The sequence below is a fragment of the Spermophilus citellus genome, assembly GCF_964194105.1.
Source record: "Spermophilus citellus genome assembly, chromosome: 14".
NCBI lineage: Eukaryota > Metazoa > Chordata > Mammalia > Rodentia > Sciuridae > Spermophilus > Spermophilus citellus.
Window position 1 is genome coordinate 79,005,445 of NC_138194.1, and position 13,797 is coordinate 79,019,241.

Sequence of the window (13,797 nt, forward strand, 5' to 3'; positions counted from 1 at the left end):
GGAAGATTCTTCAGGTTCCTTATCTTTCTGGCTCAATTGTAAGCAATAAAGTATTTACTTATTTTTGACATATTATAGGTATTTTTATCATGGCACTCTGAGTAAACCTTGTAAGTGTAATTAAAACATACAAATTCTCTCAGTTTCTACAGTTTTAACTCATCTGTTGAAACAGAAATTTAGGGTTAAAAATTTTAAGAGTTTAAAACCTTTAAAATAATGAAATACTTATTTCAAAATATAATTTTCAAAAGGTAAGAAGGAGCAAATTATGTGTTTGAACATGATATACAGAGTATGTACTTAAAATTATATGAAGCTTATAAGTCATATATATTCTTTTAACTTACCCAAACAGATTGGGATTGGATAATTCCATCTTCTTACTGGTCCAGGCATACATGTAATGTGAGAGTGACCCTATATAAATAAGACAATGTGACTCAGTATACATTTATAAAAAGTCCAAATTAAATGCATTATAGTGATTGATTATTATAAAAATAAATGTGTAGATATATATTACCATTTTTACATATATTTCAACTTTTATTGGAAACATCATTATGATTTAAAGTAAGAAAGGTAATTATGTGTATTAGTGATAAAATGTAAAAAATGACTGCATAATCTTGGTAGAAAAAAATTAAGACTTCATATCACACTAAAAGGTGGCTTTAATATTTTTCTATAAAAAATTATTCTACTAAGTCATTGCAATGATTACACAACTGAAAGGGCCCTATATATATAGTGGTTTACAATAAGCTGCTAATAATATTCAAGGTGAGATATGCTAAAGAATTACTGTAAGAATCTTCTCTAAAAATATTAAACAGGTCAAAGTATATTAAATTTTATATGAAAATATAAAGTCTAAAATAATCCGATTACACTTCTAAATCTGACTACACTTCTGAGAATAATTATTTGTGATACTATGTTAAAGAATAAAAATTATTAATTTGTAATTTTGTATTGTCTAAGAACTTTGTTTACTTAAATTATGAAATAGTTTCTCATTTCCATTTTTAAGAATAATTTCTTAATAGGTCTAGTCTTTACAGGGACTTTTATGATACAATAAACATGAGACCCTCCAAAAATCCTTACAAAGAGGATCAGTACATGTATACAAAAGCATATTAGCAAAATGTATTTGGAGTAGATTTTTGCTAATTTGAAGATTTATTATCATGGAAGTTTCATTTAATACTTTAAGTAGTACTTCATTTCATTTTCAAATTCTAGGTATCAGGAGTTTAATTCTCACTATCCTATCTAAATAGAGACAGAAGTAAAGATAATTGTTGATTAATAACTCACTTCTGGATCACTTCCAAAAAAGCAAATACAAAACAAAACAAATTTAGTATATTCTAGCACTTTTTCTCATGCATGTATTTATTAATAAATTGAACACTCTAACTTAAGGCTAAATTAAGCAACTCAGGATCAAGATTGTTGTAAAGCCTGTGGATTACAATCATTAATCTGTTAAACTATTCTGAAAGAATAATGAAAATCAAAACTACAATTTAAAATAGATTTACCTGAAGAGAATAGCCTTGATCACACTGGAAGGATACCACATCACCAACCATATATCTGTCTCCAATTTTAATTCCACTGCTAGGAGTTTGTGGCTCAGGACAGGAGTCCAAACCAATTGCTAAGAACATATAATGATAATAATCTAAATAACCTTCAAAAGCAGAAGACATTATGCAAAATTTGCCAAAATTGGGTATTGATGTTATATCAAAGTAGATTTTACATTGATAACTTTCTGTACTAACAAGATTCAACTTAAATGTACATTTGAAGTCCATTATAAAACTATATCTTTTGAATTGTTATAACACCAACCATTAAATAGCCCTGTGATTACATTTACGTTTGTTTCTAACTCCAGGCCTAATGGTCTGCTACTGAAAAAATAAAAATTCCTGATAATAAAATAAAAATTTCTAAAATAAAATTGCCAAATGGGAAAGGAAAATAATTTATTGTGAGAATAAAATGAAATAAAGCTAAGGACTATAGCATATCCCTGTGGCCCCAGTTACTTGGGAGGCAGAAACATATTGGTCACTCAATTCAGAATTTCAAGACCCCCTTCTCAAAATCAAGTAATCAACAATAAAAAAAGATTTTAAAAAGATAATTATTTTTTTCCTTATTTATTGTTTTAGTTTTCAGCGGACACAACATCTTTATTTGTATGTGGTGCTGATGATCGAACCCAGCACTGCGCGCATGCCAGGCGAGCGCACTACCACTTGAGCCACATCCCTAGCCCAAGACAATTATTTTTAAAAGGGAGTTGGGAGTATAATTTGCCTAGCATATGTGAGATTCTGAGTTCCACAAGGAAGAGAAAGAGTTACGTTTTGAAGCTAATCTAATGTACAGTTATATGAGTCCAACAACAACAAGTGCTGGCGAGGATGTGGGGAAAAGGGTACACTTGTTCATTGTTGGTGGGACTGCAAATTGGTGCAGCCAATTTGGAAAGCAGTATGGAGATTTCTTGGAAAGCTGGGAATGGAACCACCATTTGACTCAGCTATTCCCCTTCTCCGTCTATTCCCTAAAGACCTAACAAGAGCATGCTACAGGGACACTGCTACATCGATGTTCATAGCAGCACAATTCACGATAGCAAGATTGTGGAACCAACCTAGATGCCCTTCAATAGATGAATGGATAAAAAAAAATGTGGCATTTATACACAATGGAGTATTACTCTGCATTAAAAAATGACAAAATCATAGAATTTGGAGGGAAATGGATGGCATTAGAGCAGATAATGCTAAGTGAAGCTAGCCAATCCTTAAAAAACAAATGCCAAATGACTGCTTTGATATAAGGGGAGTAACCAAGGACAGGGTAGGGACGAAGAGCTTGAGAAGAAGATTAACATTAAACAGGGATGAGAGGTGGGAGGGAAAGGGAGTGAGAAGGGAAATCAAATGGAAATGGAAGGTGATCCTCAGGGTTTTACAAAATTACATATAAGAAGAAATGAGGGGTAAGAGAAGAATAATACAAGTGGAAGAAATGATTTACAGTAGAGGGGGTAGAGAGAGAAAAGGGGAGGGGAGGGGAGGGGAGGGGAGGGGAGGGGGGATAGTAGAGAATAGGATAGACAGCAGAATACATCAGACACTAGAATGGCAATATGTAAATCAATGGAAGTGTAACTGATATGATACAGCAATCTGTATACGGGGTAAAAATGGGAGTTCATAACCCACTTGAATCAAACTGTGAAATATGATATATTAAGAACTATGTAATGTTTTGAACGACCAACAATAAAAAAAAAGAAAAACTTTTCACCATTCAAAAATATATTAATTAATTAAATATAGTATATATATTTTATATATAAAATATATAATATATATACCTTATATCAAGATATATTAAGGTATATATATATATTATTATATACCTATGCATTTCATTAAAATACATTAAAAACTCATTCCTATGATAAATCCAAAAGTATGACAATGCCTTATATATTCCATTACTCCTTGATCAAGTTATTTTTCTGGTCTCATAGTGCTACTTTCTATATTTCCTAATAATGAATAAGTAACTGTACAATTGGTTGTTCAATGTTTATCTCTACTGTATATGGATGGAAGCTCCAGAAGGACAGTTTAGAGCCCAACATCTTAAGGAAGTATTCAACAAATGCTCCTTACATGAAAGAATAGTATAATAAAGAAAGTGAATCCATATATTAATTATTAATATAAATATCTAATTCTGAAAATGGAAAACACCCTAATAACACAGTACTCCAAGTACCTTAAATTGTGTTACACTTAAGAACAGAAAATGACATAAAAGCAGTGACTTGATAGATTAGAAAGTAAGGCAATAAAGAGCAGGGGCAACACTGTCATTTGGGAATACATTTGGGCAGTTCAGACTGAGATAAGAGGAAACTGAAAACTGGAATTCCAATGATCAGTACCTTAATTTAGCTAAACCTCTAAGTATGCATCAAGTTCTGTATTTCTTGTTTATTTTTATTATTTGCAATCTTGAGTGTATGGACCTAGAAAGAGTTACCATTAAATCATTACTTACTTTTAATATCATGGGTTTAACTCTTGCTTTCCCAATCAGTTTTTTTAATCCAATAAGAGATAGAAATAGTCTTCAATTTGTTTTAATCTCATTTAAATCCATCAAAAGTCCTCATACATTAAATTCCTCTGATTACTGATACAATAAGTACTTTCTTTGCTATATTCTTAGTTCTTTTTGAGTCTTAAACAGTAATATATTATTACTCTTCAGCATTACGGTCATTTCAGTAGTCTTTCTTATTGAGAAAAATCAAATTTTGTATATATTAATTTCTCCACTTTTTCTATAAAGAACTCTATTCAAAAAACTCTATTCACATATACAGAAAACTATCCCTATCGAGCAGTAGTGATTTCCTTCTCTGGGAGTAAGATCAATAAAACTATGTGAAGTGATATAGAATAGAAAATTGAGGACCCCCCCCATTTTAACACAAGTCTTTTAGATAACATGGTAAAATGTTTGAGCAAGTTTTAACATTAAAAAATAATACAAATCTCTATAAATTATGTAATAGAAATTTTGTAAGTTTAAAACAATCTTAATATGCATATATTCATGAAGAAAAATAATCAAATGGAAATGTTCCAAGTAGTGATGCTGATGATTCTTGAGAGTAAGATTACTGATGGTTTGTATGCTCTCATATTTTCTTGCATTTCCAGATTTTGTATAGCATGAATGACTTTTTTACATAATAAAATAATCAACTACTAGAAGAGAATTTGTGACTCCAAGTACATGCTCCCTTCTATTTTTTTCAGTAGAGACTGAGTTGGGCTAGCTAATCTCTGTTGAACATAATTGTTTTAAGTAAGAAAGTAAATTAATCAGATTATCTGGTAAGTCATAGCAGTGATATGTTGATGACCTTCTTCATTTTTTATTTTACCTGAGCAATTGTTTATGGGCACTAAAGAAAGTAAAGCTGAACTATCTGAAAATCCTGTATCTTAAATTATATATCCACCTTTTATTTACATTAATAAAACTCTGGTTAAATATTAACAAATACTATCCTTTTTTAAGGATTAATTTTCATTTAAGTGATAAAATCAACAGGATATTTATAGAATTAACAAGAGAAAGACTTTTCAAAAATTTTTTTAAAGACTTCTATTTAACCAAGGCTTCTCTCCTTAATAATGGTGATCAAAATACTGAGCCATTTTAAGCTTCATGAGTGTAAATTTTGTAAAATTATGTCTTTGGCATTCAAAGATGGGCCCTGAGTGAATTTTTTCTAATGTGATTGGATCAACAAATCTGCTGTTGTAGCCAAAAACAAACAGAAGTGGATCTACGGACAAATTGATATAAAAAATTGAAGTTATGTCTGCTATCAAATTATTGTAGTCAGTTACCCTCACTGAAAATATTAAATTCTCCTGTTTTCACATTACCAATATTTATTTGTAACTGAAATTTTTCTTTCCAATTCCATTCACAAGAAAATCAATCTTGAGCAAAAAGTGTTAATTATACCACTGAAAGCTGATAGCTTTGTACATGTGTGTCTATGTATTCTTAGTAGATTGTGTGTGATTATGTGTTTTTCTTAGTAATTACATAATGATTTTGTATGAGTCTTTAATGCATTGAGATAAAAGGACTGTGAGGGAAACATAAATTAATTACTTCTAAGATTATCAGTAAGATTGTTAAAGAAAAAAATTCATTCATAAATTTTACAAACTATGTATACATATATAAAACATAAAACTAAAAATATTGGTTTTGCATCTTGGTGGGAAGGCACAAGAAGTGAACTATGAGTCTATGCACATGACAGTGTATTTAAAAGATATTATTCTAAATATATTTCATGTATTCAATTTTAAACTTATTTTTCTAAATAATGGATACAAAAAATTTCTTTCATTTTTATGTTGCTTTTGAGGAATTTTAAAATATACACTGGAATTATAATGTTTGCAACTAATGTAGACATTCATGATGATCAAAGGTTGAATTCAATATAAATTTGATTACTGATATGAAGATTTATATAAAATAGTATTATTAACTGTGCAGATTTTTTTCTGGTGTAATGTGCCTCAGAATTAATTAATCTACTAAACAAACATTTTTCAAATACAAATATTATCTTTTTTTTTTTTTTAAGAGAGAGTGAGAGAGGAGAGAGAGAGAGAGAGAGAGAGAGAGAGAGAGAGAATTTTTAATATTTATTTTTTAGTTCTCGGCGGACACAACATCTTTGTTGGTATGTGGTGCTGAGGATCGAACCCGGGTCGCATGCATGCCAGGCGAGCGCGCTACCGCTTGAGCCACATCCCCTGCCCGAAATATTATCTTTTATGTAACCTGTAATATGATGAACATTTGTTAAGTTTTTTAAGAAGGAACAGTCTGACCTTTAATAGTCACTGATAGACAGCAGTGGTTTGGGAACATGTTGTGGGCAGACTCTGCTTGGACTTACCTTAAACCTTAATGTTTTGCTTATTTACTCATGTTTACCTTAACTAATGTTTAATATAACATTACTCAGAATAACTGAATATTCAGGAATACTGTTTATCAGATTTTACCCTATATTGCCCAGTATGGTGACACACATCTCTAATCCCAGTTACTTTGGAAGCTAAGGCAAGAGGATTGCAAGTTCAAGACCAGCCTCCACAATTTAGCAAGCATAAGCAACTCAGTGAGAGACTGTCTAAAAAAAAAATAATAAATAAATAAATAAATAAATAAATAATGCAGGGGGAAAGGGGTGTCACTGGATTTGTAGCTCAGTGGTAAAGCACCCCTGGGTTCAATCCCCAGAACCAAAAAGAAAAAGAAAAACTTCTAATCTATAGAATAATCCTAAATTAAGGGGAAATGTTAAATATACTCATGACCTGTAGGCACAATTCATTTATTCATTAAACAAGTAATTAGCACCTATTGTGTACTCTGCTTCATATGACATGCTGAAAATGAAATTACCTACAGAAGTGGTTTGGGAACATGGGAACCTACATAATCAGCCATAGTGTAAAGAAACTAAGTGGACCAGGAGAGTTGATCGGTTTAACAAATGGTTAGAATGTAGTGAAATAATCACATATGAAGATTTTCCTTTGTTCAAATAATTGTTTCATATGCAAGAAACCATACTGAGTACTGAAAAAAATGTTATTTTTTTTATTAATTCAGAACACTGAGTGTGAAGGTGTATGTGATGTTTTGGCAGAGAAGTAGTGTGTTAAATGAATGGAGCTTTAAAATATTTTTTATTTTTTCCTTATTTGAAAAAGAAATGTTCCACACCCCACCCCCCCACAAACACATTTGTAATGTTCTTGGGAAGGAAATAAGAAATGCAGCTGAAAAAGGAAGCAGAAAATAGATTGTAAATACTCCTATAATCTCAACCAAAGCACAGTGTTACACATTCCTTCTGAGTCTAATTGAGGGGGGATTTAGCATGAAGAGTAACATCTTATATGCATCGTGACTCCACTACTTGCATGTATGGGGTTTTATATTTGTTTGTTTGCAATTTCTGACATTTTTTTCTATGCCTCAGTTCCTTTAACATAAAATGGGATGAAGAAAATACATAATTCACAGTCATAGAGTGATACATAAACAATACATGCACAATACCTAAAATTTTCCCAGGAATATTAGAAAAACTCAATGAATGTTAACTAATATTATTATTAAAGATTTTTGACATGGAAGTAAGGTTATAAGTTTAAATTATTAATAAATAATTGTTAAAGAATATTTTTCTTACTAACATGAAGTGAATATTTCTGTTTAATATCAAAAGGTTCACACAAATACCCTAGGAATATTCACATACAGAAAATATGGGATGATTTATATAAAGTATCAATAATTTAAATCCTTTGATCTTTTGACTAACTCAAAATGAGAAGTTACTTCTACATGCAGCTAAAATGTTATTGACTTTGCCACAAAAAAAAAAAAAAACAAAAACAAAAAAAAAAAAAAACCAATGGGACCTGAAGCATTGTTATTATCTCAAGATAGAGCTAGAAAAGTGTATGAAGACAAAAATACAATGCTTACAGAATTAATAAATTTACATAGTCAAAACTATCTTTGCACAAAATGAGATAAATAGTTGATGAGAAGTTCAGGAAATTACTCAAAAGAAAATAGAAAATAAATTGATCATCTGCAGTGGCCTTTTAGGTTAAAGAGTGCAATATGTTTATAGAGATCAATTATACTTATTTGTATGTAATGTATTATGAATTAATAGCAATTGAAATTATAATTGATAAACACTAATAATTTAATTGGGCAGGATGTGTTCAACATTTAATATTTTATGAGATAATGTGAGTAATCTAGTTAAAACAAGACAATTAGTGTAAGGAAAAATTAATTAATCTTAAAATCCCTATTTTTCCTCAAATTATCAATTATGTCATTAGCCCATGGGAGGAGAACATTTTTAGCAATTAGAAAAGCAAACTCATTAAGACCTAGTACATTATCTCTTAAGCATATTGCTTGAGAATGGAAAGCAGTTTAAAAAAATGGTTCTCCTGAATCAAATACTTAACTATTTATAAGAGAGTCAAATAGATAAATCTCTGGACTTTTATTATTTTGTTACCATTTTGATGGGTTTTTTTTTTTTTTTTGTAAGTGGCCCTGTGACTATTGCATGTGATAGAAAGAGTTTTTCTAATATGTAAAGCAAAATTATTTGTGGCAGATATCATTAGTACACTTAGGAATATAGGGGAGAGAAAAATCTATTTATTATGTAACATGTATATTTGTCTTTCTCAGAGACTATGTATGTCCTGAGATCATTAAGGACCTCTAAGATTCCTCAAAGGGCCTTGCAAGTTCATGTCATTACTGCATGTTGTTTCCCCCATCAAAATAAGTACATTTTACAAGTTCAAAATAGAATGCTGTTCATTGATTTATAGATGCTGCAAGTCCCTGTGGGATTTTATATTAGTTTTATTTAAATATATGTCTCAACAAATTTAAAGGAACAAGATTTCTATGATATATGTATGTTATAATCAGCCAAAAGTCCAATCTCAGACCACTGATGCTGAAGCTCTACTCAAATCTGAGTATGAAGCCTCCAAACAATTGATATATTTAATGGCAACCTATGAATATTTTCCTTTGAAATAAATATGATTATGTAAGATACAACATTATAAACAAGAGCACATTTGCTAAAAGGAAAAAAAGTAACAAAAACAAAGACAGAAAACACAGATTGTCATTCTAACAATTGATTCCCATCTGCCAGTGTTACTGTGGATCAGGAAACAGAAAAATTCAATATTTTACACAAGAGAAATATTGGATAAATTTATTATCTCAGTCCAGCTACATCTGTTCATAGGAATGTATAACCATCACACATTCTCAATACCTCCCCAAAAGTAGCTTTATGTCAACTCAGAATAAATCATGTCAGAAAAGAAACAAAATACAAATCATGCCCTCCTAATGTTTCAGCTTATCTCTATTGAACAAAGAGAAATATCCCCCAAACTCTGTGGATTGTGGTTCAATTTTTCCAGATTCTCACAAGGTTATCAAGCCCATAGGATTTTACATCTTACCTGCTTTCTTTGTCCTCAATATCCCCTTTATTATTTACAAAAAGAAAAATTGGCTTTTCTTCTCAATCTTTCCATTAACATTAGCTATCTATTTGTATGTTAGCTACCTGAATTTGTAGAATAAAATGTGAAAAAAAGTCAAAGTTTCAGAAAAAAAGTAATGGGAATAAAATTCTAGATTGAGAAATATGTATCTATTGTCTCATTTTAGTGTCTAATATAGAAATATTTTCTGATTCAATTTATTTGTAGGAGAGACATAAGCTCTAAAAGAACATAATTAGAGCAGGCTGACTATAAATGTTTAAAAAATACACCTATACATAATAAATATTACTTACTTGTAATTTTTTTCTTACTTTCCAATTAGCACCATATCACCTTCCACACAGGTTTCCCTCTTTATAGAATACATCTACACTGGCATTATCATTAGTTAAATTAAGAAACTCTTTTGCACTATAAGAAGTGAGATCCAATTATTACAATTAAATAATTAAGTACTTATGTTGGGCTTGATTTGTTTAAATAAGTACTTAAGAACTAAAAATGTATTCTCCATTTTCCAAAATAAAAGAGCCTTTCAAAAATTTAAAACCTATGTTGCTCTCCAAATCGAAACACTTCAGTAGGTCTACTCTTCCTATAAGAGGAAATAAATGCCATATCCTTAAACTAATTTTCCATAACTTAAAATATAGGGGACTAGTCCAGCTTTGTAGGTTCTTCTGAGCAATAGAGAAGATCTACTGAGGGTTTACTACATACCTGACTACAATAAACACTTTACATGGGTAATCTCATTTAATTGTAATATAATCTTTCACATTAGAATACCATTTTATGATGAGGACATTAAGTTTTTAGGGAATCTATGGAATTTTTGACAGTCACATGGCAGTGCCAAGAGAGAAACCTGAATATGAATATATAATAAATGTTCTTATATCCATCTCTTATATATATATTCCAGGAGGTTTATTCAAATGACAAGCTCTATCCATATCTATCATTTAATTCTCATCTGCCAGAAAGATAATCAGTCTTTCAGTGAAGTCTCTCCTAATTCCATCACTGGGAATCACTATAGATATATAGATATATAGTCATCTTCCTTGTGCATCAGCTAAATTATACAGGATATCTTCATAATTTCATCATTCTAAAAGTAACCTTAGAAGCTTGGTGAAAATGCAAGTACTTGGCTGAAATCCCAGAAAACTAACTTGATATTCTGAGATGAGATCTTGTCATCTGTAGTTGCTACAAGCCTTCAAAATGATTTTAATGTTTAGCCATCTAAGAAAAGTCAACTTGCATGAACATATTAATAATGCTTATACCATTTTGCAACTGTGGACCTTGCACTAAGTAGGTGTTTAAGAAATATTTTTTTGAGTAGATGAATGGGTAGTTCTTATATTTGGGAAGCAAAATGGATCTTATTGTTTATGAGGTGTCCTCCCCAAGCTCCTGTTAATGTAGAAATACTCAGAAATGAAGTGAAATGAAATGATTAGATTATGAGGGCTGTAACCTAATCAGTCCATCCTAGTTTGAATAGATTAACTGGATGGTAATCTAGGCAAGCTGGGTATGGTTAGAGGAGGTGGGTCACCAGAGACATACCCTGGAAGAATTCATTTTCCCTTTGACTCCTTCCACTCTTTCTTTCTCTGCTTCTTGGCTGCCATGAACAGAGAAGCGCTCCTCTGCCATGACCTTCTGCCATAATGTTCTGCCTCACCTTGGACCCAAAATAATAGAGTCAGTCAAGCATGGACTGAATTTCTGCAATTGTAAGCCCCAAATAAACTTTTCCTTCTCTAAGTTCTTCTTGTCAGGTATTTTGGTCACAGCAATGAAAAACTAACATTATGAAGACAGAAAATTATGGGAGGAAGCTGAAAGGAGAGCTACAATATGCTGATTTGGACCACTTGCTCTGGAATAAAATAAATCTGAAATACATTTTTCTACTTAGTAACTTTGAAAATTACCATTTATGTGTCCTTTCTCTAAGTTTTCCTGTCTGGAAGATAGTGTTAAAAATAGTGTATCTGCCTCATCATTACATGGAAAATTAAATAAAATGTCTCTAATATTGCATTTGGCACTGTTTGATATATACAACTTTAAAATTTCTAATTTTTTGATGATCAAATGGTGATTGTATGATGATGATGTAATCTTCATTATGATGAATAAAACAATGATGATGGAGGTACTTTTAGCTAATATTGAAGAACCTAAGCAGTGATTCATATGCTTACATTTGATAATGTTCTGATACAAATAGATGCTAGAAATGTGAAAGTATCACACTTTGAGAGATATCATGAACAGGCAAGCAAACGTGAGCCACAAATATGTATAATTATCATATTAGTAAAATAGTTATACTTGTTTCAATTATTTTAAAGGACAATAATTTATGAAGGCATTTGATACATCTATCTATCTATCTATCTATATATATATATATCTTTAAAAATACAAACATTTATATTGATTTAATTGAGTGTGAAAAAAGAAAATGAAAATTTTATAAAAACTTTCTTCATATGAAAAAAATATACATAATTTCCTAAGTCCAGTCTTCTTCAAAAGGCAATTAAAAAAAGAATCTACTAGAATTCTCTCTGGTAGACATGATCTATACTTCTCTTCTTCCTTTATCTAGCTATGTTTTTCTCTGTTTTGTTGATGACATACCACCAGTGGTACAACTAGCTTTCTGACAGATGTTTCAGTACTGGGTGTTAAGAGCTAAGGCACAGTCCACAACTATAGAAAAGTGATAATCTCCTTCAGATGAACATAGCCTTTCTTGATTTTTTTTTCAGTTTTTCAGCAAATATTCATTGAGGATGTAAAAATACCAACACACTGTTATTATGCCCTATTGGAAATAAATAATGTTCAAAACACTGCCCACAAACGGATCAATATTCATTAAAAGAGATAATTTAAGGGTGCTAATTAAAATCATTACATAAGCATTAATAATTGCAAAATATGACAGTACCTTTTAAATCAGAGCATGTCATCACTTGCTGAAATCTTCCTAATTGATTGCTTATTTCAATTGGAGCAAAACCGAAATCCTTAACTACGGTTCACAAGACCCCACTTATCCTTCCATCTCTTACCTCATTGGCTATTACCTTTGCCTCCTTGGCCTTCATATGTCTATTTTAGAGTATTTGCTTTGACTTCCCTTATGCATTCTCTTCACTCATAAGCAAGCCTGCATCAGTGTCCATTGTTTGCTCAAATATCACCTTCTCTATAGGATCTCCCCTGAGCATCATAACAGAGCTCTAGTTGTAGCATTCCTGATCCTTTAACTGTTCATCTATGCTCTTTCTATGACACAGTATTTTTAAAATATTAACAGATTGTTTTTATTAAAAAGTATTACAAAGCATATTCTATGTGAATTTATATTTACATATCTTTATCTAATAAACTGTAAGCTCCATAGGTACAATAGTATATTGTCTCTTTTGTCTGTTAATGTGAACAATGAATGACTAATCCACAAGTGTTCATCATTTGTGGAATGAACAAAGACAGGAGCACTGAGAAAGGTGAAAAGAAAATGATGTCAGAATTCAGGGAAAGAAGAAACAATTTCTGGGCTGGGCTGACTGGGTCAGGCAGGTTCAGTTAAGGATGGGACATAAGATTTAAGAGTCTTATAGCTAGCAAAAGGAAGAAGAGAGGTAGAGCACATCAAGAAGAGAGAATGATGGTGCAAAAAGAGAGAAGAAAGGACAGCTATATCTAAGAAACAAGTAATTGTTTCATTTAAATGAAAGAATATTCTAAAACACTTGTGTGAAAGATTGCATAAGCAATTTTTGTTGGTATAGTAAGCAAAAAACACTGCTTTTATTTAGTGGATAACAGGAAGGCAATGATATGAAATAATCACATATCAAGAAATATGAATGAGGCCAAGGCATGGAGAAGATATGTTGAGCAGAAGAACATGAGGTTTTACTGACATAAATGATAATAATAATAATAAGAGTGAGACATTCCACAGTTAAAATACCAATTTCAAAAGGAAAATACCACTTCAATGATC

At 30.9% G+C, this 13,797-nt stretch overlaps 1 protein-coding gene across 3 annotated transcripts in view; it reads right to left on the bottom strand.

Annotated features, from left to right (window-relative positions):
• The window catches only part of CSMD3 (CUB and Sushi multiple domains 3), a gene marked incomplete at both ends in the record, with an annotated part of 1,157,568 nt that overhangs the window by 101,864 nt on the left and 1,041,907 nt on the right, over positions 1-13,797 (bottom strand). For all 3 annotated transcript variants that reach the window (XM_081266797.1, XM_081266796.1, XM_081266795.1), the window contains 2 exons: positions 351-420; positions 1,554-1,672. In XM_081266797.1, the coding sequence (XP_081122923.1) occupies positions 351-420; positions 1,554-1,672 (189 nt within the window). The remainder of the gene's footprint in view (positions 1-350; positions 421-1,553; positions 1,673-13,797) is intronic.